Raw genomic sequence first — 24,807 nt, forward strand, 5'->3', positions numbered from 1 at the left:
TCAATCAAGTGCCAAGATAACTACTTAGGGATAGTATTAACATGAATGGGAACAATTATGTGTTCTCTGTATCCTATAGCCTGCTCTTGGTTTTTTGGATTGTTCATTACATGAAAGATTTGACCGTAACACTTGTTGTGCCGTGCTTACTCTCCGCGCATTGTAATGTGCTATGGTGTCATATCACGACATAGCAAGGACAGGCCCATGATCACGTCAACAGTCAAGTACGGGGGGGAAATAAACAGATCAATTAATAAAAGAAATAGATTTGGACATCACCTCATTGGAATTCTCCTTTCTATCCTTCGTTTAGGTTTATCGTATTATTCCACCCTACCTGTCTTGACGAACCAATCTTAGATATTGTCTGCGGGGTTCGTCTGGCGTAGCATGGATCTTTCTTGTCGTCCGATCCAGCTTCAATTAGACCAGGCTGGAAGATTTTCCCCGAAGTCATGATAACTAGGGACTCTTAAGTGAATTGAAACTTGCTTTTATCTGAGACACTACATTCATGGGTCTTATCAGCCGGAAGCACAAATACTCCGGGTATATATTCTTGTCCCACTTTCCGTGATATGAGTTTCCAGGAGATGCATCTCTCCTTGACTTGATCATTAGCCGCGCGGCCCTTGCTTCTCCTCCTCTCCTTCGTGCTAGAACGGGGCGCCTCGTATCACTCGAGGACGCTAGAATAAGAGGATACCAGGGCTCACATAACGCGGCCATCACCCCAAAGTAGGCAAAGGGTGGCAATTAAGATGGATCCGCATTCTGGATCCAGATTTCATAAGGTTTAGGCTGCTCCGTCCAGTGACCCCATTCCGATAACGCAATCCTCCTTAATGAGTAGGTGCTAAGCACATTTTTCCAGTCTAGGAACCTATTAGCGACGGATTCGGCAGATTGCCCCCGATGCCATTGTCTTAAGAGCAGCAAGAGCCATGATCCTGAAGATGAGGAGTCACCTCTCTTAGCTTCTGTCGATTGTCAACATCGAAAAGCCTCGGATATGGGACCACCACTTAGCCCCACCGTCGACCAGGACTCGGTGTTGTCAGATCGGGATGCGGACGGTGATCTCGTGACAGCCGCCGAGCAGCGCGACCTCAAGCGCGGGCTTGCAGAGCGCCATCTGTCCATGCTTGGCATCGCGGGAGCGATCGGTACTGGCCTGTTCCTGGGACTTGGCAGCGCGATCCAAAGCGGTGGTCCTCTTGGCGCCTTGCTTGGCTATGCAACCGTTGGGTTGGTCGTGTGCGCAGTGCAGTTTGCCCTCGGTGAGGTTGCTGCGCTGTTGCCCGTTACTGGAGCCTTTGTGAGGCACGCCGAGTTTCTCGTCGATCCTGCGTGGGGTTTTGCCATCGGCTGGAACCTCGTGTACGGCAATGTCTTGTCCATTCCGTCGGAAATCACTGCCATCTGCGTTCTATTCGAGTTCTGGACCGACGTCAACCCCTCCGTTTTCATCATCACATTTATCATCCTCACCGTCGTTGTTGGGCTTGCCTTTGTTCGCGTCTTTGGCGAGGTCGAGTACTTCTTCGCTGTGCTCAAGATCCTCCTCGTCGTATTCCTCATCATTCTCGGCCTGGTGATCGACTTGGGTGGTGTTCCAGGCACCCCCCGAATCGGCTTCAGGCACTGGAAGAATCCCGGTCCTTTCGTCGAGTACATCACCACCGGGCCATTAGGTCACTTCCTCGGCTACTGGAGTGTCATGACAAGCGCTGTGTTTTCGTTCGCTGGCGTTGAGTCTATCGCAATGGCAGCTGCCGAGACCAAAAACCCTCGCAGAGCCATCCCGATAGCCTGCAGAAATGTCTTTATCCGAATCATCATCTTCTATATGCTCGCCATCTTGGTGGTGGGCATGCTCGTCGCCAGCAACGACACGCGCCTGGACGACGCATATGGATCAGCCGCGCAGAGTCCCTTTGTGATTGCTGCTTCTGCTGCTGGACTACCTGCCATTCCATCTGTTGTCAATGCAGTCGTCATTACTTCTGCTTGGTCGGCTTCGAACCAGAGCTTAATGGCAGGAACCCGCGTCTTGTACGGCCTCGCCCTCAAGCGCCAGGCTCCGCGCATCTTTTTGAAGACGACCTCATGGGGCACCCCATGGGTGTGTGTGCTCTTTTTTACCGCCTTCATGTTCCTCAGTTTTATGAGTCTTTCCAACGGCGCTATGACTGTGTTTTGGTGGTTCGTGGACCTGACTGCCGCGGGTGTCTTGGTTTCGTGGTCCGCTATCTTGTTCAATCACATCCGATTGAGACGCGCTATGCAGGCACAGAATATCCCTGTCTCACAACTTCCGTGGCATAATTCCTGGACAAGTAAGTTGATGATACTTCGGCGAGAGAATCTTGGAAGAAACTCAAGGCTAATCTGATCACCTTCCAGTCTATTCTTCATACGCGGCGTTGGTCATGTCTATTACCATCCTCCTGACAGGTGGATTTGCCGTCTTCACCAAAGGCAACTGGAGTGCTGTTGGCTTTGTCTCATCATATCTGTACGTTCTCACTTCATGCGCATGCTGTTCGTTGTTCGAGGCTAATTTTTTCGTAGGGATATCCCTATTGTGATCATAGCATATCTTGCATGGAAGTTTGCGAAGAAGACGAAAATCGTCTCGTTAACGGAAATCCCTCTCCGTGATGCTTTTGATAAATGCCACGAATAAGACCCATCATCTGATCTTTAGACTTCTGACTGGAACCCGCATCCGAGGTAGACAAGCGTGGCGACTCACTTGGTCGATTTGATCTGGGACGTTTGGAAATGCGAAAGAACTGGGACGATGCGAAGCTGAATAACTTCTAAATAGACTAGAATGAGTCGTATTCATGTATATAAACTTGCTGCTTACGGCTAAGGCGACGTTTGCGATAATCGATCACTAATTAATTGAGCTTCATGAGTGCATGTCTTATGGCGACAGTGGAAAATGATTGATCGAAAGGCACACTGGTTCCACTGTTTTTAGCTTGGGCTTGATAAATCATAAAATCTCCCCACAATTCACCAACGGATACCATCCGCCAATCAGTGACAGAGTGGCCGAGTGGTTAAGGCGTCAGACTTGAAGCGCTCTTTGAAACAGGATCTCCGGATTTGCCAGTAAATGAGCCTAGATATCTGATTCCCTAGGGATCGCAGGTTCGAATCCTGTCTCTGTCGAATAACTCCTAGACCCCTTCACTCAGGGTTTTCTTTTTGCCTTTTTCATACCTTGATATTCTTCACGCTGTTCTTTTTGAATGCGTGGACCGACCTAGCAGATTGTGGTGCAGATCTAGGTGGCTGCATTTATTAATAATCTTCGCAACCACCTTGACTTATCTATCCTGAGACTGGATGGAATGTCCTCCAGGCGCTTGACCTTCCAAATTCAAGAAACATGTCATGCTTATACCCTGCCGAGACATGTTTCATTTTAAATGCTACAATGTGAGCAACCATCGGCAGTTTTTTGGCTCCTAACCAAGGCGACAATACCTTGTCAAGTCGTGTACTTAGCCGCATGCAGGGTGTCATAGGATCTCCCCTCGCGGCAACATGTCTCGTGCCAAGTGCAAACAACCTCAGTCATCAACATCGTCATCGGCACTTGATACCTGGCAGGCATGTGGACATACCAATAGTCATCATCTAGCAATAGTGAAACCACTCTTCTCTACCTTGTCGAGAAGAGGGTGTTCAGACGATTTGGCTGCCCCCAAGAAGGTCCCGTTTAATAGTACGTGTGATGTCTGATCCCTAGTTCCCGCTCTCATCTTGATACATTTCGATACGTCTTCCTATGAGATAAAAAAAAGAAGGACGATTAAATCGCCGACCAGGAGCTTGCGCCAAGTTTTGAGGAGTCAACTTTAAGATCTTGAGGGTCGTCTTTTGCTTATCTTGCACAACATCCGCTATCATGGAGGTATGGTCAAGCTGTCCACGCCGATACAATCCAGCCACAGCTAACAAGGACATAACAGCTACTCCATAGATCCCTAATATCCTCCTGGAAAACTACCCCAATCCCCAACCTCACTCTCTCCGCGAGTGGCCTCCTCGCCCTCGCCGACCTCCGCAGCGTCGCCCACAGGACCGCCATAACCGGCGGCTCATCCTGGCTCGACTCTCTCGTCCTCGCCCCGGGGCTGCACTACCAGCAAGCTTGCGAATACCTCGACCGCGAAGCCCCCATTGGGCTGATCGCGCTGCCCACAGCGCCAGCAGTACCAGGCGTAGCTGGGGCCCCGGAGGTACGATATGGCATCAAGAACGTCGTCACGGTGAATTATCTCCTAAGTCTGTGTCGCGAAGACAAGAAAGGGATCGTGACACTCGACGTGGGATCTGTGCCGGGATGGGACGTGGCGAAGCGGCTGCGCCGAGTGCTTAGACGGAAACGAAAGATTGCGGACGAGGAAGACGAGGAGTCTCATGACTTCTCGCCCCCAGATATGGACTGGTTAAGCCATTTCATGTACCTCACCACCCCGGTTCTCACAGTCGTCTCTACAACCTTTATGATACTCTTCGAAGACTGGTGGGGGCTCTCGATCATCCTCGCCCTCATCCTCTCCCGCGTCCTCAACATCCGGGCCATCAAGAACCGGACCGAACCACCCTCTACCAGTCCCACCACGGTACCGCCTGACCATCACATCACAGAATATAGGATCGACCTCGGCGGCGGCAACATCGTTCGCCTGCGCGGCCTGGACGCAGACCTCCAGGCCCTCACCACGCAGGCCTGGCTGCGCGCGCAGTCGCACCTGGACGGGTACTGTGAAGCTGCCGCCAAGCTGATCGTGTACATCGTCGCCGCGCTGAGCGGCAACATGACGCAGGCCGGCGCCATTGTGCTCGTGGGGTTACTGGTGTTGAGCGCTGCGCTGCTAGGGCTGAGCAATGCTCATGCCCGGGGGTTTCGCGTTCACGGGCGGTATGCGCTGCCGGAGATAGACAACGGAGCCGGAGATGCAAGCGTCGGAACGAGCACGGCGGTGCAGAATGTGGATGGACAAGGAGTCCGAAATCGACCAACGACAGCACCATTCCCACGTCTTGAAAGCAAGACTGCCAGTAGAGAATGAGTTTATACACACATGACGAATAGAAACACTTAGTTTAAACCAGCAAAACGGCCGTTCATTCACTGAACTCTACCCAGGATCCTCTCCCATAGCAAGATTCTGTTGTACAAAAACGCCCACCCAGTCCATTCTCCGTACTGCACAGCCCAGAGCAAACAAAAAACAACGAAGCATCCAACCAAAAGATTGACCCCAACAATCCTGACCATCTGTCTATCCAAAACAATTGTCTTGACGAAATCCACTCAAACTCTCAAACGTACTCCTCCCAGTTCCCAACACAAAGACGCTTAAGACGCCAGATTATCCTCCTTCTTCTCTGCAGGTGGTGCCTCGACGGGTGGATCTGCTGCGGGGATTTCTGAGGGGGAGATCTCGGGCACGGGTACCTCCGGGATAGGCTCTTCTACCTTCTTCTCAGAGGGTTCTGCCTCCGGCACGGGGGCCTCTGAAGGTTCGGTCGATGCAGGTACAGGCTCGGGAGCAAATTCAAGTACAGGCTCAGGAGCCGGCTCGGTGGCGAGTTCGGCAGTGAGTTCGGGAGCAGCGTCGGCAGCAGGCTCAGCGGCGGGTTCAATGACCGGTTCGACGACTGGTTCGACGACTAGTTCGACGGCGGGTTCGACGGCGGGTTCAAGGGGAATATCGACGACAGGCTCGTCCACAGACTCGACCACAGGCTCGACCTCAGGCTCAACGGCAGATTCGGCGACAAGCTCGAAGATAGACTTGACGACAGGCTCGATAATCTCAGGGGCGGCCTCAGGGACAGCCTCAGGAGCAGACTCAGGAGTAGCTTCGAGGGCAAGCTCAGGGATAGGTTCAGGGGTTGGTTCAGCAGCAGGTTCGACGGCTGGCTCAGACACCAGAGTTTCCATCTCCAACTCCAACTCCATCTCCATCTTCTCATCGACCTGACGGTCCAGCTCACCAAGTAATCCACCAAGCAAGTCAGGCTCCTCAGCGGCATCGGCAACCACAGGAGTCTCTTCCTTCAGAGGCGAAGCGGGCTTTGCCTCTTCGGGGGTGGGCTCGGCGGGCGCCTCAGCAAGTACATCAGTTTCCATGATGTCTTCGACTGCTTCGGGCTCGACAGGAGGGAGCTCTGCGGGCTCAGACATGGCAATGCTGGCAGGCGCGGAATCCTCTTGCTTAATGGCGTCCTCGGTCATAGTGATATCGTCCTGCTCTAGGGGTGGATTCTCTAGGATTGCTTCTTCTCCTGTTTCGACCTCCTCGATGGGAATCTCTGCACTGTCTGCAACGGTGCTACCCGAGTCTTCAGCAGTGGGAGTGGTGGCGATATTACCGACTTGCTCGTGCGGAGGAGGCAGCAACGTGTCCTCCTTGGGAGACTCGTCCTTAGGGGCGATGGCGTCGGGAGTAGTCTCGGGTGCTTCTTCTGCGGCAGCTGAAGGAGGCTCAGTCGTGACCGGCTCCACGATTGGCGTAGCCTCAGGGGCTTTGACGTTCTCGACAACGGGCTCCGTGGTGAATGTGTTATCCAGTGAGACATCCGGAGGAACCTCCGTTGTGGGAGAGGGCATAATGACATTCTTAAGTGGGCTTCCCTCAAGCTTTGACATGCTGGGGGTCAGGTTGAGAGGAGGAGGAGGAGGGGCTAGGCTGAGAGGGTTGGGAGGTGCCTGTGGCTCTGATGGAACCTCGTTACCTCCCATCTCAACATCTGGAGGATCAAACGAGGACGTTTCAACAGCGGGCACAGCGTCTGCCATTTCATGATCCTGAGCCTTGTCGCCGTCGCCGTTTGTACTTCCGTGCTGAGTGCTTTCGGCTGGTGTCTCAGCGCCTTCGTCACCATCCTCGTTTTCGTTGCCGTCTTCTCCCTCGTCGTCGTCGTTGTCGTCATCGTCGTCGTCGCCATCGGCCATTTCGCTATCGTGGTTGGCGTTATCTTCGCTTTCTTGCTTGATGCCCTGTTGACGGTGGTTAGCGTTATACTGCATGCAGCGAGCTGGAGATCTCACGTTGTCGCCAGTCGGCTCGGGCTTGACTGCAGCAGGAGCCGCGGCGCCATTTATCGGGACCGCAGCAGCCACTGGCTGTCCTGCACCAAGAAGAGGAATCCTTCCCCTCTTCTTGCCTCGGCCAGGACCAGCCCTCGACTTTCTCTTCGGTGGATTTGGTCGTTTCCTTGCGTTCTGAGGTGCCGCAACATCAACCTTTCTCACAGTCACCCTGGTTACAGTCGGCTTGTCCTCGATTGTCTTGCTGGCGATGGTCACGGTGTTCTTTCGTCGCTTGGCCAAGTGCGAGACGGCTGGGGCCTCGACATTCCGGGGAATCTGCTTCCAGAGTTTGATGCTGTATCCCTTGGCGCTGTCGTCTTCCTCCTTCTTCTCTGGCTTCTCCGGGATCGCTTCGGGGTCAGCCTCTTCCTCCTCAACTGGCGCGGGACGCTTGTAGAGTCGACCGGATCGCGCGGCGAGGAGTAATTCCTGGCTATGCGTCGGTAGAAGGTGCGAGTCCTTCGGCATGCCGTGGATGACGTCGATCGACCAGATGTCGTTCTGCTGCTGTTGTTCCTGCTGAGGCGGCGGCGCGACGTTGACCCAATCGTGGCGCCATTGTCGCACTGGGAGACCTGGAGATAATTAGTAGCCGTCGCAATCCCCCAACAACGCGGTCGTACCTTCGAAGTCGTCGTGGTCGGCGTATCCGCTGCGATTCGCGCGTCGCGTCTGTGCATCACTGTTAGAGCCGCGAGAATCAAGCCACCGTGTAGGCACCTACGCCTGGAGCCATCGTCGCCGACGTTAAAGCACAGCTGCTGGCGCAAAAATGGTAATGGAATTAAGTCGGAAAAATGGGGCGCTGCGATTGGGTCGTGCCGCAAGTGTCGTGCAATGCGCCCGTGGCCTGGTTTGTTTCGAAGGAGGCTGAGAGAGGCTGAGCTTTTGTCGCGACGAGCGTGAGGATTGGTGTTTACATTCTGGCCAATCAGGGGTTGGTTGGCGATGACATAAGCTCCGCGGACTTGGTCCTGCCAAGGAGAAGGCACCAAAATGCGCAGAGGGGATTCCATGGAGCATGATGTGACAAATCAGGCATTTTAGATTGAATGAGCCGAGTGTGCCTCGAGCTGTCTGTATTCTAGCTCTGCCGAGCCCTAGGTGAATTGGAGAGGAGTGGTTGTCGGGAAAGATGGAATCTCCTGAAGCCCCTCTCAGGAATCCTCCATGATCACATCTCCCTCATGATACGGGCGCGGATAACTGCACCGGTCTTAGAATTGAGATCCGCCGTCTAGTACCCCAGATATGACATGCCCTTGCCTTCATCGCCTTCGCGCAGCCCTCGCCTGAGCTGTCGCTGCCCCCCCGCCCCAGTTTGTGGTATCCGATAGATATACATTGCCGCCGTTCCTACTATACACTCCATTCTATGTCCTTTTTGCAATGGTCGATTGAAGGCTGGCCCCAGCTCGGCGTGATCAGTTGTGTCTGTTCGCATCTGTGAGCCTCTATGACTGCCATCGGCATCAGGGCGTAAATACCCGTGCTTCTTCTGCCTTAATGCCTCTTCTAGCTGTGTTTCTGCTTGGCCTAGTCTTCTTGTCAATACGCCGAGATTTTGGTCAGTGAGGAAATAAACGTACCGAGAGCGATCCCTCAACAACTAAGCGATCAAACTCGTAGAACTGGCTGATGACCGTTTGCCGCTGTTCCTTCTGTCAGCTCTGACCTCCGCCATGATGACCAACAATATCGTCACGTACCTTCAGGCCCTGGAGATCCTTGAGACCCTTCTGAACCAGTTCCTGGACCTTGCGGGGGTCTTGCTCGGTCATATTCTCCCGGAATGCATCTCTCGTCCGTCGCTTCGCATACTCGCGGAAGTTGTAGGCGGCGAATTGCTCGCCTTGCCGTAATAATTGGCGGTACTAAATCGGAGTCCATACGTTAGCCATCCAATCCTTCCCAATCGGTAGGTTGTGCGGCGCCGGGCGCCCACCCGAAGTCGCCGGCATTCACGCCTCCCACTCTGGGAAGAAATTCGGCCAGGCGGCTATCCTGGAGAGCGGAAGAGGAGGAGAAGCAGGTGACTTACGAGTGATCGTACTTGTTGCGGCATGTCGCCCTTTAACGTTCCAACGACGGACATTCTGGGGTGGATGGGGTTGAGAGGAGCGGCGGAGAAAGAGATCGCGACTGGCTTTTGGGTGGCCGGTGATGCAAGACATTGGCGATTGGTGTTCGGTGTTAGTCGGGGCGGAGAAATTTGCCGCTCCGGCCGGACATTCCCCGGAGACCAAAGACACGGCGACATATACACTGTGCAAGCACGGGTCAGAAATGTGTGAGTTAACAGTGCGAATATATTGCTTAAAATTGTTAGCACTGTCGCACAATCCCCGGAGGTATCTAGGAATGTCGGCTTTTTGATTGCGGGAGGAGTTGCGTCGGCTTCATCCTGGCTGGAGGTTATTAATTCATTGTTGCGATTGCCATCAAGGTATTCTCGTGGATAAATACCCGGGATGCTTTTACTGCAAGGCGTGCCCGATCCTGCCTTGCATTGCGCCCGCACGGCTCATCGGCTCATTGCGCTTTTGATACCGTAAACTATGGACATGGGATAACTATGCGGTGAATGAGAAGCCCCCAATACAGCACTTGCCACGCGCACCATCATGACGGAATAGAACAGGCCCGACGATGGGACCCTGGGGACCCTTGCCGTTCGTTCCGCATGACCCGCTTGACCAAATACGATAACAAGAACGCACTCAAGACCTGTGCCCTCACTGAAAACTAGGCCAATCAAGGATCATGGGAAAAAGCACCTTGGTCATCATGGGGCCATTTCGATGCGACGTCCCCAGTTCGCGACTGATCCCAGTCGCCCACGTTGTTGGAATCGAGATCCATTGCAACCCCACGAAATTCCCCATATGTTGCTGGTTCTCTCCTCTCAGCTGCTGCTCTCAAAAGCATAGATTTGCGCACATAAAGTTGCCCCTCATTGCACAGCTCCAGCCTCACAGACATCGTATGCGACTTTCCTTGGTCTTAAATGTTGTAGGACAAATACGATTCTGATTTTCTTTGATTGCGCGAGAAAGTACCGTGTGATTTGTGATAATTGAGTAAAGACCGCGATTGGGCGTCATTTTCGAGGGCATTACCTGACAATGAACCCCGCGATGGTAAGGTCCTCTAACTATAGATGGACAATGATAATAGCTTGGGGGCTTTGCATCCCTCAATTCCTTTCTTGTTCGGCTGCATCACACGCAACCCACGGGCACACTGGCTAACCTTGATCCGGCAGTTGTGATCTGTATACCGAGCGACGGCCACGAAGCACCGCAGTGATGCATCCTGCATGTTCAATTCTGATCAAGATGGAGCATAGGCCCGGGTTGGGTAGCATTTGTGCCCAAGGTGTGTGTCCACAAGCTTCAGAGCGTTGCACACCGGTATTTGCCCAGGCATCACCAAGCATGGCCCCTGTGAGAAGAGGTCCTGCGGATGGGGACCGGGCGGATTTGTTAGTCAAGGGCAATGCCCCCAACTGGATATATCACAATTAGTGCTGCACAACCTATGGTCGTCGTTGGACGGCGTCAAGGCGGTGCAGCAGGGTGACATGGCAAGCGCCTGCAAGCTATATGTGTGGCACCTATCGGATCTCACATGCATGCTCCTGCAATCCATGACGTTCGAGCCCTTGGAGGCTGAAGGTGGCATGCACGGAAAGTGACGTGTGTTGTTGGGCGGGATCCGAAGGAAAGAAGGTTGCATCGCTTGCAGCCGTGGCGGCGTCCCTTGCAGTAAGACACGTTCAGGCGGGGCTTTGGGTTGCAGTAGACTGGTGGAAATCAGGCTTCTGCAAAGCCGGGTGATTGTTGATGATGGCCCAGAATTGCTGGTTCTGGCTCGCTAGCTCAGGGTCCTCTTCCTCATCTAACGAAGGGGAGAGGGTGGGGATTGCTGTCTCAATCGACTCTGATGAGAAGCCCTTGGAGTCGAGCATTCGACTGAACCGTGTGGCGGAACTCAGATCACTGTCGAGCTGGGCAGTGAACACGTACTTCTTCTGGTTGTGATTCGGCTTGACAATATTGATAGCTTTGGTTGGCTGTGCGGTTGGGAGTGGCGAGACGAAACATAGGTTCGTGACAGCTGCGTTGAGATTGGCCATCTCAGTTGGGTGGGCATTGTCTGCCAGGCTCCACCGAAAGATTTTGCCTTTGGTGTGACCCGAGAGGATTGAGGTTCCATCGTATGAGAGAGCAAGACAGGACGGCTGTCCTGCCTCTGGGTCTGAGACTGCAAGCGGGGCGTTGACCTGTATGACAATGGAAGCGGGTTCCGTACTCCGAGAGCCAAGAACAGGCTTTGGGCCCCCAAACAGCTCAACGAGGAAGAGAGAGCCGTCCTCAGAAGCAACGAAAAGGGCTCGCGCACTTGGGTCGAGACAAGCGCAGAGGGGTGGCGTTGGGAAGAGCAACGTCCGGAGAATCTGACCGGTCTGGAAGTTCCAGACAATGCACGTCTTATCCTTACTTGCAGAGACGCATATGCTGGTCTCGGAGTTGGTGCTCGGGCTTACCACTAGGCTGGTGATGGCGCCGCGGTGGTTGGACAGAGTCCGCTCAGGTTCATGCTCCGCCTGCACGTCCAACGCCAGAAGGCGTGATAGCGACCAGACGTTGATGTTGGAGTCATCCGAGCCGGACAGGATGTGATAGGGCGTGACAGCCAAGCACGAAACAGCCTGGACATGGCAGGGGGGAGTTGACACTTGTCGGCCCGTGCACACCTATGACCTGTCAGTAGCTGGAATATATGGCTTGCATCAAGTTATACGCCATGTGGCGGGCAGAAGCATCGGAGTGGGCTGGCTGACCTCCCACAGAAACAGTCTCCCCTCGGCGGTACCCAGGACCAAGACTTGGCCGGCGAGGGTCAAGCTGCGGATCCTTTCGGGGAAGGGGACGAGGGCCTCCTGGTTGCCGCGTTGACGGGAGTAGACGTGGACGTGGGCCTTTTGGTGCTGGGCTGCGAAGATGTGCGTGTCGCTGAGGGCCAGGCAGTTGACCGGAGTGGAACTCTTCTTGAAGGTTGCCTTGACGGCGTGAGAGGGAGTCAGAGCGTGTGAGTAGATGCCGACATCCTTAGCTATGGCGGTGTTGGCAGCGAGCGCAGGGCCGCAGATGGCCGAGACGAAGTCCTGGGAGAGCATCTTGGCTGGGCTCTGGTCAAGATTTTTGATGCTGGGACGAAAATTCTCCACCGATACGAGGGTTGCGGAGAGCTGCTCCGGAAGCCCACGGGGCGAGAATAACGACGTTGGAACCGAGCCGGGCGAAGCGAGCTGGCGGAAGCTGGATTGACCTGAACAGACCAACTGGACGCTGCGGTCCGGTCGACGAAAGAATTTGCAGACGAGATCGAGATGCTATCCGACCGCGGAATTGGAGGTGTTGGTCTGTGCCCGCGTACCAATATGGACTCGAGTTGGAAGTGGATGCGTGGGTGAGAGCTACTTTGCACGTCTACCCTCCGTGCAGTAGAACGGATTCTCGGATACGAACCGTTGCGGAGCCAAGACACGCGCAGCAGAAACAAGCAAAGCCACTGGACCAGGCAACGAGTCCACGACTGAAGCTGGAGGCGTGGATTCGCAGCGACGCAAGGGACCGACGTATCGGGGCTTAATGGGGAGCCAATCAGCGCTAACCCTAGACCTTTGGCTGCGTCTTCTAGAGCAATACTCAAACCACAGCCCGCGCTTGTGGACCACGACGGAACTATCGTCGGATCGAAGCAACGTCAGGAAGACCACAGGGGAAAAATTGACTCTTGTTTGCTAAGTTTTTGGGCGTTTTCCTGTTGCGGCCGGGGAATTTGGTCGGAGGCCAAATCCGGGCAATATTTTCTTTTTCTTGGCGAGTCCAAGGTCCGCGCCAATGCCAGCCGCGGGCGGTGTGGCAGCCGCTAAACTAGCACCGAGGACACCACCCTCTCGCGACTAGTTGGGAGAGGGGGGTTTACGTCTGCCAGGCATTAGTGCCTCTTTCTATTCCTAGCGGCCATCCTCCTCCACTGCTGCCAGCGCTGGGTGGTTTTCGCGGGCAGCCTGTTGGCCGTGTTTGCCAATGGTTGGTGGCTTGCGCAGTAGCAGAGGCTCTCGGGCCTCTCTGTCTTATACAAACATGCCACCCCCTGTAGCCGCCATCGCTCTAGGGAACTCTTAGGGCACACCTCTGATCTCCTAGATCTGTTCGGAGTCATTATTAGGGCCCTAATAGCCATTGGGTTGTGATCGCGGTGCCTGGCTAGCTGATGAAAGTTGCCCGCCGCGGCGAGAGCCTAGCCGGGCCGTCTTTTGGAGGCAAACCTTCGGGTGCTGTTCCCGTAAGTGGTGCCCTGTGATAGTGCCCTTGGTGGTGCCCTCCAGAGTTCGGGAGTTCGGGAGTGGCCCTATAGTGCCTGTAGCGCATCGCAGTGCCCTATCCGCTGCCCTGCCCTACGCCGCCCTTCCCCCTGTGCACATCCCCCAGCGAACCTCCCTTTTTTAGTGCCCGTACCCCTTCACTGGATTCCCGTGATGGGGAGGGTCAGTTCAGGCAAGGGCCTTATCCCTGCCGGCGCAGCTCGATGCCGTAAAGCTGTTTGATCCTCCTCACATCACCCATCACCTCGCAACTCTCGCCTCAGCCGGGTCGCCAACCCCACGGCCCTAAACGGTTTGCAGTTAACCGTGTCTCGTGGCCCATGCCTCAGGGCCCATGTTTTCTTTTTCCTCGCTTCATCTTTGATCAGTTCTCAGTTCCCCCTCGCGTCGTGTCCACTGCCCGAACGTGCAGGAGGATGGCCTCTAGTCGCGCTCAACTCGCGGCCCCCGCGCTTTCCATTGCTCCCGGATGATGCCCCGCTCGGTCTGTCAATTGACAGGTAATCTTTCAAATCCGCGTATCCCTGGACACAGCACATCCCCTCGCGATGCTCGACCCTCAATGGACAACCAACAGGCAGACTTGGCACCAAGATGGGGTCATGACAACCCCTCGCTTGCAGTCCAGACGCATCCGAGCGAGGAATGGAGCAGGCTTCAACCATGTTACCCTCAGCTCTCCACTTTGGAAGGTTGGCTGCCATGCGGACGCCTGAAAGCCATGTGGCAGAGGCGGAGACAGCATCATGTCCACCAAGCTGATGGCGTAATGCATGCCGCCGAATCTATCCATCTGACAGCCTGCTGCTCCCATGGGACTGGTAATCATGGGTCTTTCATGCCCATCACCGCGTCTGGCGATGCCGGCTCGGTCTGGGTTCCTGTCCCGGCTGCCCGACTGACCTTGGCTTGGTCAACCATATTGACTCTGTCGGAAAGTCTCGACCTTGGCAGACCACCTTGGAAGACCACAGTGACGGAGTCTAGATCTCAGCTCCATACCAGTGTCTCGTTTCAGCCACGGCCCGCACTCCAGTGACGTCTTCGCTCGTGATGTCTGGCCAGAGTTGCAAAGGATTGAGTTGTGTCCCTGTGTCCGTTGTTTCACGCTCGAGAGCCACGGTGATTGCTTATGAACCACATTCCGGAGCCAGCCCCAACCGGCACGCCTCTCAATCTCGATGACGGGAAACGGTAATAACAGGCTGATGCTCATGTGTGTACGGAGTACCCAGCACCATTTTGATTCCCTCATTAAACCTCCCGCATCTTGCGTCTCCCTGGCCCGTGTCACTTGGGCTAGTGTACGTCGACGGAAAGAGGTTGTAAGGGGTGGCAGAATCTACCTGATACGTCCTCTCCCTTGGGGGTGTGGCCAGCATGATCTTGGCATCCTGGTTGTGCAGTCGTCTGGGCTCGCCCGAGAGCTTTGTCCAAGTGGAGACATCATGAAAGCTTCATGGCATCTTCGCGGCGACTTCACCAGTGCTGGAATTCTATTGTTCGGCGACCGCTTCCACCTCAATCAAGACGATATGGCGACAATCGATTGCCTCTCTTGTCCCTTTTCTTTTTCCCTCTCTGTGCAAGGATCATGGCCTTCCAAACTTCCAGTCGAAAATCACATCGCGGGCCTCCCAAGCTACCATCCTTGTTAGTTGTTAGCTGGGAGCCATTTTACTTTTTGGCAACGCACCAACATGCATTTTGCTTTTTCGCGGTGCAACCACTGCTCCCCGGGAACGCCACCCAACTTCTCACCTCATTCCTCTTGCAAGGGCGCCGTTAGTTACATTATGTGTCCTGGCCTCCCTCCGTATCACTGTCTCTCTCTGGCACCATGTGCGACAGACCCCGCCCGTGTCTTGCCCACAGCGGCTCCATCCCTCCTCGTTTTCGCGGCCCTCGATTCCCATGGTTGCGCGACATAAGCAGTCTCCCTTGACTCTGTCATCTCTGCCCTGTGTGCCCACTTTCAGATCCACCCTCCCACGCCTATCGGCCCTCATGGTTGCTTGTGGCCGAGTTCCAGGCCCGTCATATAACACTTGTCGCGTCCTGTGTGTTGTTGCCCACCTACTGGCATTTGGACCCGACTTGTCTTGACTTCCGCTGAGTTTGTCTCCCAACAGCCTCCATGTCTGTCCTCGGTCCGAGGATCCCAGTGGCCATCTACTTATACAGGGAAGACCCAGCCCTTACACTCGAGGCCGCCAAGCGAAGGTCAGCGCCCGTCATATTGAAGCGACGTTCTGTCTCAACTATGAAGGACCTGTTACCGCTGTCACTGCCGAAGACCCGTTGCGGTTCACCTGGCAGTGAACCTGTCGAGGAAGCCATGAACGTTGACCTGTCCCAATGTTTCCCTGAGATTCTCGCAAGAGACCTGGAGATGTCGAGTGCTGTGTTTGCGGCTAAGAACATGACGGCCGGCAGTCCCCCGACGGCTCTTGTCTACGAGGAAAAGAACAAGCAACGAACTATGTCCTGCCCTGGTCGGATGATCACATCGCCCTACCTGACGGCTTCGCTCCGAGTTCAATCTCTCGGTGCCATTGAAGAGCGCGATTCAGTCGTGTCCTTCCTGGAACATCGAGGCTACGGTACTGAAGGAGCATCTGACCTAGATTCACTTCCCGGAACCGACTCATCCGGCGGGCTCGAAGGGCCCTCAATTGGCCTTCGCCAGCAATCTATCATTACAACTGCTACGTCTCTCACTTCTGCCAGTGGCAGTGCCCCTTCGCCAAAAGCCCTGGTATCCGGCAAACCGTCCCGGGAAAATAGCTGGATCATCGACGAGTCCGACGACGACATTGACAGAGACGAGGAGGAGGATACTACCAGCGACCGGCCTGTTGCGCTCTCCCCAAGACCACAAACTCCACCCAACCCAGGTTCAGTTTTTGACAACATGGGGAGCCTCAAGGAGCTGGCCAGATCAAGGACACCTCGTCACCAGAAGACGGGTTCCACCAACGACACTCCTTCGAGAAAACATTCAGTGAGATCGGTCGAAGTTCCTCCGCGAAGAACCTCGCTGGCCTGCACGACGTCCCCAAGCAACTATTCGAGATCCCAATCATTATCGCCTAGCCCCGATTCGAAGTCAGCTTCACGGAGGCGTCGTCGATCCTTTCAGCCCTCCCGACACACTCACGACTTGAATGAAGATGAGACAGACACATCCACCAGCAACGCACATCCCCTCGAGCCCCTCACTGATTTCGATGTGGACTCAATTGGCTTTGATGAAGACAGCATTTTTGATGCAGACTTGCAACCGTGGCCTCGACCGAGCACCGTGTACATTCAGACAACCCCACCACCCTCACCACTGCCGACCGTGCAGGCATGGCTCGACCGATCAAACCCTCCTTATGTTTCCCAAATACCTGTCGATGACCTGGCGAAAGCAGTTCCGCTACCGCCCGATGTCATGGAGACATTGAGGGTGTCCATTGCCTGCTTCCCAGAGACGATGCTCCTCTCTTCCAGTCTTACTATCGAGACTATCCGCTCATACTCCAAGAAAGTCAGACATCCATCGACCGATATATGGAGGGAGTCACTGGGAGACCTCACACCCCAACCCCCGCGGAAGTCTCTCTGGAAGAAGGTGGTCTGGCACAGTCGCGAGTCCATCTCCACGCGACTGCACCTAACCCCGCCACCCAGCGAGGTTGTTCCTGTGGACGTGACACCAAGCCAGGACGTTTTGGCGTCTCCTAACGCCTGGGCGCCGTTACGGCATGTCTTTGGCTCATGTTCGGACTACATTTGCGACGCCCTCTATGCACACATGGTCGCATACAACTACATCTCCCGCGTTCCCCGCAGCCAATCGCTGCCCTTGAACCGAGCCTCAACGGTCAGTTCAAAAAAGTCGCAGAACGATGACATCCCCAAGAAGGCGGCGTCCTTGCTGGGCCTCGACAGCCCGCAACTCCCTGGCCCGCCCAACGGCGGCCGGATCACCAAAAAGTTCAGCTCGCCCCTGACCGCCTGGGGCTTCGGCAAGGACGAGATGTCCCCCGTTGGTGGGGCGTTGTCGGCAGCACAGGACAACACGACGCGCAACATTGAGGCTGGCCTGCTGCGGTGTATCATGCGGCTGATTGGCACGGCGCGCATGATGGCCGAGGAGGGGGGTGGAGAGGATCGGCTGATGGAGGCAGAGCTACAAGAGGCAGACATGATTTTCGTCAGGAGCTTGTGCGAGATTGTGAGGATTTCTGAGGAGACGGCTTTGTAAAGGTCCGTCTGGTGAGAGGTTGAAGTATTATGGGTTAACGATCCGGCCAGGATATCACGGTTATTGTTTCCTCTGTTTGCAACGGGCGGCGGTCCTGTGGCTCAATACCCTCATTGGCAACGTACAAGTTCTTTTAATGTGTTTCTGCCTTTTTAATGTAGTAATGCTGACTCCGATAATGGTCATTCTGATTCTAAACCGATCCCGCATCTCCAAGTCTCATTTCCCCAAGCAAACATTGCGAATCCCCTGCAGGGTGCATTGTCACTCCGCGGCCTGCAGGTAGACTCAACACCCAGCCCTGGCCTGCAGCTGGACTGCCGTTAGTCTGGGCATGGAAGAGGCGTTGGGCCTAACGTGGGGGAGGCGTTTCCCGGGCTGGGTTCGTGGGTCAAGCGGCATGGCGATTATCGTAACGAGATTGCCGGCGCGGGAGATGCAGACTGTCGGCCCCCTTTGTCGACGGTTCATGGCTTGATCGGGTATTCCGGCATTGTGGCTATTGCTATGAGACGTCATTTGCGTTGGGTAGCTATGACTGGGCAGTGATACTCATTAAGTCGGTTATGTTCACGGCCAAGAACCGCATTAAGAACGGCCTTTGACATGGCCCCGTGTCTATCAACTCCTAATCCCATCATGAATGCTGTCATACTCTTGTCTCTCCCTCACGCTAAATGTCCAGAGGCCCCTTGCCATCCCCAAACAGCTCGTCATACCACTTCTTGGATTTACCCTTCTGGCAGACGCCATCCCACCCGATGGGCGTAAACTGATCGCCCGGCGTCTTCGACGGCTCAAACACCCTCACCGCCTTGTGCTGGTCCTCCCGAGGAGCCCAGTACACGATGTTGTCCTTGCCGTCTGGAGATGCGATCTTGGCCAGCGGCGTGGCGTTGCCCTTGGCCGGCCGCAGGCGTTGTGTCACGAGCTCCCGCAACCGCGGGTAGTACCACATCTTGTCCCACCAGTGCTTGAGGCGCCACGGCTTCAGGCCGCCGACGTAGGCGTTGTGATGGATGCCGACAGGCGTCGTACCGAAGAAGAAGTCCGTGTACAGCGGCAGTTGGCCCCATTTGAGGCCCGCCAGCAGGGCGTCTTGCGTCCCGGAGTCCGGCAGCTCCTTGGGGATCCCGCGGACGCGCACGTCGCCTGGCACGCCGGCCTTGGCGGATTCTGCCTTCACTGCGCTCTCGTCGTCGATCTTGACGAAGGCGCCGTCTTCCTCGGCGGAGCACGTGGGCGGGATCGTGGTGAAGTTGTAATCCAGCCCGATGCCGAACTCGAAGCGGCGTCCTCGCAGCGCAGCCGCCGCGATGGGCCGGACTTCGGGACTCAGCGACGACACGTCGTTGTGTGCGACTTTGCCATTCCACGACGACCCGAGATGCCTCGCCCACTTGCGCCACAGCTCCTGGTCGCCAATGACCTCTGCAAAGAGCGCCTGGTCGCTCCACAGCTGGCGGCCGTCCATGGCCACACGGTCGACCTTGTCCTTGCACCGGCGCAGGGCGTCTCTGAGTCCGCCCATGGTGCCCATGATCATGCCGCTGTTGACGCACCGCGGACGCACCTTTTTGTACTTGCGCGCCGAGTCGAAGGAGAAGGGGACCTGGTCGGTGCCGTCGCCGTACATGTCGGCCGGCATGGGCGACGCCGGCCAGTGCTCGTAGTGCGGATCTGAGCCTGAGTAGCTGTCTGGGAAGCAGTCCTTGGCGGACGTGACGATGATGTCCTGCCGGGGCGGCGGGATGGGGAGCGTGCTCTTCGAGTCCTCGTTCGCCCATTGCTTGCGGATGCGCTCGTCGGCTTCGCGGTTGATCTGATGATAGCGCTGGATGAGCACCGATGGCGGTAGTTGGAACCAGATGTCGTATGCGTCCACCAACACGGCGAGGTCATCCTCGCTCACATCATCGGTTTTCCCGGCGTCTTCCAGCAGCGCCTCGATGCCGCCGAGGAGACTCAGGAGCTTGGCGATGTGGCTGCCGGCAAAGTGCCACGCGGGTCGGTTGTACTCGCCGTTCCAGTTGAGCATCGTCGGCATCGGGTAGCCGAGTGCAACGGCCGACATGATGGTCTTACACAGGTTGATATGTGGCGAGTCAGCGGGCATAAATATGCGCAGCCGCCGCGAGGCGTTTAACTTGTCATTGCGAACGGGAATGTTGAGGCGGTCGAGTTCGACGTGAGAGATGGTCTCGACGGCGGAGTGGTGGCCGGGCAGGATATTTCCAAGGTGAGATGTAAACTATGAAAGCTGATGTGAGCTTGAGTTACGGTACTGAGCAAGGTTGCTAGTTGCTACTCACAAACACCAGATACGCGGACCAGATTACGAGCAGGGAAGCAGTGCCGAAAACCACCCACCTCAACCGCCTGCACAGTTGCAGCATGACGCGAGACTTGGAAGAATTTCCGGAAGACAGTGACGTGCGAGATCTACCTTGGTCATAGCCAGCGAGATCATGATAGTCTGCACCAGGCCCTCGGCTCATCCTAGACGCCGAGCGGCGTGAGACAAGAGACGAGGCCATCGCGACAGCATCACCAGCTCTGGCCTCCCGGGGTATGAGATATAAGCTCCAGACAAAACGAGTCCAGCAATCGACCAAGAGCAGGTAGATGAGCGCGGAAAGGTGACAAGACCAAAAGAGAATTCAGGAAGGGTTATCTCGTTGTGAAAATTAGCTGGGCCCCGAGGATGAGGCTGGCATAGCACTGTCACAAACTGACGCCGGTACAGCTACGTCACATCATAAGCAGGAGGGTGGGCAGGCCAGCAGGTGCATCTCCTTCAAGACTTGGTGTTCGACCCACGGGGGAGATAACCAATTGAGTCTTGCGGTGAATGTATTGATACATTGAGGCTCTCCTGCTTCGGCATTGGTCAACAAGGACACGCGTATGGGATGGCACCGAGCATGTGCGGCGTTGAGCCATCATGGGACCTGGCCCGTTACTGGCGATCTCAGTCTCAGACCGTCCATGCCATGTCGGAGACGGTATAGTCGCCCTTGTTTAATTGCGGGTTGCAACATAAGAGCCAGAACCTGGGTCTTGGTGTACGGCCGGGCTGAGACGGTTACCAATCATTTGACACCGTGACGGCGGCCGATGTTGTGGACACGACTAGGTTGAGCCAAGCACATGGCCACGTGCAAAGGCGAGTTGCCATGAGAGGCTGCCATGATATCGGTTGGTAGGTAGACCAACAATGATACCAAAGCCAGAGCCAGGACTAGAGCCAACACCAGAACCAGCACCAACACCAACACCAGTGCAGATGTTAGTCAAGCCCCAGGTAGAAAGTGACAAAAAAAGACACGAAAGGAAGACCCATATCCGCCAGGATCCACGGCGCACGCTCGGCGGAGTGGCCCCCACATGGCTCTGCGCGGCGGTTAAGTTAGGAGACGATCCTTCGGGGGGCCCAACAGCCCGTGTTGGCTCTTCTCCATGTCGTAATGCCGGTCGTTCAACTCCCGCAGGATGCTTAACGCCAGGTTAAAGGTGGTTAAACGGTACCTGCGTGCCAACCGCGTTTGAAGTTCCCTAAAAGGATGCGGTTTCCCCGCCCGTGCCATCCTCCGCTTCCCATTCCATCATGGCTGTGCAGCGCTTCCAGCGACTAGCTAGCCCGAATCCGGATCGACTCGTCTCATGCGCTCGTATCGACATTTAGACCACATTTAGACCCGCGCTGCTGCTCGTCTTCTTCTTTGTAATCCTCTCGACTTTTTTTTCCTATATACATGCTCGGTCTTGGCCTTGCCTTGGCCCGCCCCTTGGTTGGTGATTGGGTCAATGATTCGGTCTTGGCTGCCATCATGATTCCTCCACGGAGCCGATGCTGCGGCACCACGCTGCCATCATATCTCGGCTTCGCCATTCTTGGTGCGTTAATCCACAAAGACCCCAAAGAGACGACTGAACGAAACACCAACTGACAGATGCAAAAACAGGCCTCGTCAACACAGTCGTCCCCTTCATCGTCTTCTCCGCCAACTACCTCATCATTCCCTACCCGCGCTGGGTCGTCATCCTCATCGAAACCCTCCCCGCCCTCATCACCAAGCTCGTCGTCCCGCACTTCCTCCACCATGTGCCCTACTGGATGCGACCGCTCACCGCCGGCGCCTGCTGGATCCTCGTGGCCGTCGTCACCAACGTGACTCCGCCAAACGTCGCGCCGCCATTGAGGATCTTCACCACCGTCTTGGCCGCCTCCGCCGCCGCGGCCATGGAGGTCTCGTTCCTCGGCATGACGCGCTACTACGGCAAGGCGGGCCTGGCTGGCTGGGGAGCGGGCGTTGGCGCTGGCGCCCTGTTCTGCGCGGTGCTGCCCTTTGTTCTGACCGTCTGGATGGAGGCCTTCCTGCGCACCTTTATTGACCTCATCTACGTCTTGACTGGGGCCATGCTGGTGGGCTTCTTCGCCATCCTACCCGGAGCGCCAGTCAACTACCCCGACACCCAACGGAAGCGCAGCAAGGACGATATTGAGGATGGCCCCGAGAGCGCATTCTTCTTAATGTTCGATCCTCTAGAGGAGCTCACTCGCCTGTTGAGCACAGAGAACCGAGTCGCTCTGATCAAAGCCGTGGTCCGCCCTTACATGGTTCCTTTGTTCATCGCATTTGCGACCCAGACCCTCATCTTCCCGGGAATCTCCCGCGCCCTGCCAGTCTCTCCGGCTTTCGAGACATTCTTCTCCTACTTCACCACCTATGGCTTCGCCTTTCAGCTGGGCGGCTTTGTCTCGCGAACCCTGACACCGCTATTCCGGGCTCGCAGCACCAAGGCCCCCTTCGCCATCCTAGGGCTCGCAGCAGCCGTCGTGCTAATCAACGCCACCTTCTCCCTCTTCTCCTCACCCGTCCTCATTGGACTACTAGCTTTCTGCGCCGGGCTTATGGGAGGCGCCATCTACATGATTGTTATGGGAAATGTCTTGGAGGACAAGACCTCGGAGCCGGGCATCAACCAGGAGTTCTGTCTGCAGGCTGTAGGCGCTGGCGAGACCGCAGGCACCATGGTTGGTGGCCTGTTGGGGTCCATTTTGGAAGCGAGTTTTTGTAAATGGGATATTGGGGCTGGGGCAACACATCGATGGTGCCAAACAAGCAAGTAGAAGGGGAAAATTATTAGAATCCGTATTAAAATGAATCACCGTATCAGTCATCTTCCACATCTGGACCACCCGACTTTGACCTGGACGACCGCTGAGCTCTCTGCGCTGATCTCAACCCCCCAATGCACCTGGACAATCGATTTCTGCCAGTCTGGATCTCGTCAACACATCTAAGTTAATGCAGACCAAGAATCCAAATTCGCAGCTCACAGTTTCTCCCAGACGCGGCCATCAATCATCGGGGCGGCCCGCGCCAGATTTGGTAAGCCACGAGCACAGCCACGCGTTTCGGATCTGCGATCCTCCAGAGGCAGTGGAGTTCAAACGGCTGACAGCGAATCCTTCCTCCTTAATAACCCCCGCCATTAGCTTTGTAAACGACTATACGAGATTTCATTTCATCACTGGACACAGATTCCAGAGCGAGCAGACACGAGACCCCGACCCAGCTTGAGGAGGCTAAGAACGCCCGATGCAAAAGCGAAGACCTCACAATAAGTCGAGGAATGGGTGTCGGAACTGCAAAAAAAGACATGTGAAGGTGACATCATATTGACATCCTCCAGGAGCTGAAATGTTTCACGTCTTGTTGGGCCGACTAACACCTCGTATTGCAGTGTGATGAGGAAGGCCCTCCCTGCGGCAATTGTTTCGTCCGAGGCCTGGAAGACTGCTCATTCCCAACGCCCCCGTCAATATCATCGCAGGATGGGTCGTCAGCTGGAGCGCAAAGCGCATTCAGTGGTCTCTCGCCAGAGGCGATGCAGAAATTCGAGCTCGAACTACTGCATCGCTGGTCAACGTCTACATACCAGAGCCTCTGCACAATCCCCGAAGATCAACACTGGATCCAAGTGGGCATTCCGCGGTGGGGTCTCAAGCATGAATTCTTGCTCAATGGTGTGTTTTGCCTTTCGGCCTTTGAAATCGCCTTGTGCGGTGGCGCTGTGTTAGAGGACGACCCGAAGGTCTACGTCAAGCTGGCGTTGGAATACTACGACAGGGCGAGTAGGTTGTACCGAACAGAGCTCAACAGAATCACCCCGGAAAACATCAAGTCCGTGTACGTCTTCTCGTCCATAGCCGTGCTGATCAACATGGCAATACCCCAATGCGAAAGCATGGCTGGTGACGATGCGCCCCAGAGCATCATGGTCCGCATGATGGCCCTGTTCGACCTCCTCGTAGGGGGCGCTGCCATTGTTGTCGAGAACATCGATCTGTTGATGGCAGATCCGGAAGCTGTTGCTCCGATGAAGGCCGGACTCGAGTCACTGAACAGTGCTCCCACCGGTCCATTACCAAGCAAAATCGAGGCCGCCCTGACGCGGGCGAACGAAATCGTCGACAAGGGTGTTCATGTTCCCGGGGAGCACGACGCAGACGCTCGAGAAGCGGCCTTGATTCGAGTCCAGATGTATCGAACCACCGTCTCTGCGCTTCGCATGTGCTACGTTGAGGATTCAAAGGAACTGATCAAGGGAATTTGCATTGCGTTCCCTGGCCTCGCCGGGCAGGGGTTCGCAGGCGAGTTGAAGAGCTCGGAGCCCATCGCTCTGTTCCTGATGATGCATTGGGGCGTGCTGCTTCACCACCTCGGCAAGACCATCTGGTGGGCCAAGACCATCGGCGCAAGAATGGTGCAAGAAATTTCAGAGATGCTTCTTCAGTCGCAAATTGCACCGCTTTCGGGGACAGAGGAGTTGCGCGACGGGGTCGCCTGGGCGAGGGAGGAGGTTGGGTTGCCACCATTTGACGATACGATGGACCAGGACTAAAAATAGCCATGGATTTATACAAAACAAATACCCATCTCATTAATTCAGCTCGAAGTCCCGCTTCTAACTAAGTCTATGTACAGTAACGAATTGTGTCGAGTTCACATCCCC

The 24,807-nt window shown here is 55.5% G+C and overlaps 9 protein-coding genes and 1 non-coding gene across 10 annotated transcripts; 6 read left to right on the top strand and 4 right to left on the bottom strand.

Moving 5' to 3' along the window:
* The first annotated feature begins 607 nt into the window (after positions 1-607).
* Positions 608-2,920, top strand: BGZ61DRAFT_447579 (amino acid permease/ SLC12A domain-containing protein). The gene is made up of 3 exons (XM_046245368.1): positions 608-2,342; positions 2,410-2,521; positions 2,578-2,920. The coding sequence occupies exons 1-3, from the start codon at positions 1,016-1,018 to the stop codon at positions 2,690-2,692; spliced, it is 1,554 nt and encodes a 517-aa protein (XP_046106723.1). The 5' UTR covers positions 608-1,015; the 3' UTR covers positions 2,693-2,920.
* A 139-nt stretch (positions 2,921-3,059) lies between these two features.
* Positions 3,060-3,189, top strand: BGZ61DRAFT_t87. Its single transcript has one exon. It is a non-coding gene; the product is annotated as a tRNA-Ser (tRNA).
* A 742-nt stretch (positions 3,190-3,931) lies between these two features.
* On the top strand, positions 3,932-5,102 carry BGZ61DRAFT_530381 (uncharacterized protein; the record flags this gene model as incomplete). Its single annotated transcript, XM_046253555.1, has 2 exons — positions 3,932-3,937; positions 3,996-5,102. 2 exons carry the CDS (start codon positions 3,932-3,934, stop codon positions 5,100-5,102), a joined length of 1,113 nt encoding a protein of 370 aa, XP_046106724.1.
* Positions 4,959-7,993, bottom strand: BGZ61DRAFT_447584 (uncharacterized protein). The gene is made up of 4 exons (XM_046245369.1): positions 7,857-7,993; positions 7,756-7,804; positions 7,091-7,707; positions 4,959-7,039 (listed from the first exon to the last, which is right to left on the bottom strand). The coding sequence occupies exons 1-4, from the start codon at positions 7,866-7,868 to the stop codon at positions 5,393-5,395; spliced, it is 2,325 nt and encodes a 774-aa protein (XP_046106725.1). The 5' UTR covers positions 7,869-7,993; the 3' UTR covers positions 4,959-5,392.
* Positions 7,994-8,647: 654 nt separating this feature from the next.
* BGZ61DRAFT_530383 (uncharacterized protein) lies at positions 8,648-9,227 on the bottom strand (the record flags this gene model as incomplete). The annotated part of the gene is made up of 4 exons (XM_046253556.1): positions 8,648-8,668; positions 8,722-8,784; positions 8,842-9,006; positions 9,174-9,227. 4 exons carry the CDS (start codon positions 9,225-9,227, stop codon positions 8,648-8,650), a joined length of 303 nt encoding a protein of 100 aa, XP_046106726.1.
* A 1,683-nt stretch (positions 9,228-10,910) lies between these two features.
* Positions 10,911-12,314, bottom strand: BGZ61DRAFT_347929 (WD40-repeat-containing domain protein; the record flags this gene model as incomplete). The annotated part of the gene is made up of 2 exons (XM_046240020.1): positions 10,911-11,891; positions 11,979-12,314. The coding sequence occupies 2 exons, from the start codon at positions 12,312-12,314 to the stop codon at positions 10,911-10,913; spliced, it is 1,317 nt and encodes a 438-aa protein (XP_046106727.1).
* A 3,352-nt stretch (positions 12,315-15,666) lies between these two features.
* BGZ61DRAFT_492337 (uncharacterized protein) lies at positions 15,667-17,784 on the top strand (the record flags this gene model as incomplete). The annotated part of the gene is made up of 1 exon (XM_046250541.1): positions 15,667-17,784. The coding sequence occupies one exon, from the start codon at positions 15,667-15,669 to the stop codon at positions 17,782-17,784; it is 2,118 nt and encodes a 705-aa protein (XP_046106728.1).
* A 673-nt stretch (positions 17,785-18,457) lies between these two features.
* On the bottom strand, positions 18,458-19,858 carry BGZ61DRAFT_348233 (uncharacterized protein; the record flags this gene model as incomplete). Its single annotated transcript, XM_046240043.1, has 1 exon — positions 18,458-19,858. One exon carries the CDS (start codon positions 19,856-19,858, stop codon positions 18,458-18,460), a length of 1,401 nt encoding a protein of 466 aa, XP_046106729.1.
* Positions 19,859-21,243: 1,385 nt separating this feature from the next.
* BGZ61DRAFT_447598 (batten's disease protein Cln3) lies at positions 21,244-23,014 on the top strand. The gene is made up of 2 exons (XM_046245370.1): positions 21,244-21,681; positions 21,750-23,014. The coding sequence occupies exons 1-2, from the start codon at positions 21,540-21,542 to the stop codon at positions 22,916-22,918; spliced, it is 1,311 nt and encodes a 436-aa protein (XP_046106730.1). The 5' UTR covers positions 21,244-21,539; the 3' UTR covers positions 22,919-23,014.
* A 121-nt stretch (positions 23,015-23,135) lies between these two features.
* On the top strand, positions 23,136-24,765 carry BGZ61DRAFT_447600 (uncharacterized protein). The gene is made up of 2 exons (XM_046245371.1): positions 23,136-23,459; positions 23,536-24,765. Exons 1-2 carry the CDS (start codon positions 23,391-23,393, stop codon positions 24,694-24,696), a joined length of 1,230 nt encoding a protein of 409 aa, XP_046106731.1. The 5' UTR covers positions 23,136-23,390; the 3' UTR covers positions 24,697-24,765.
* Positions 24,766-24,807: the final 42 nt, after the last annotated feature.

The sequence above is a fragment of the Ilyonectria robusta genome (genome assembly GCF_021365365.1).
Source record: "Ilyonectria robusta strain PMI_751 chromosome Unknown BGZ61scaffold_6, whole genome shotgun sequence".
Taxonomy (NCBI): domain Eukaryota; kingdom Fungi; phylum Ascomycota; class Sordariomycetes; order Hypocreales; family Nectriaceae; genus Ilyonectria; species Ilyonectria robusta.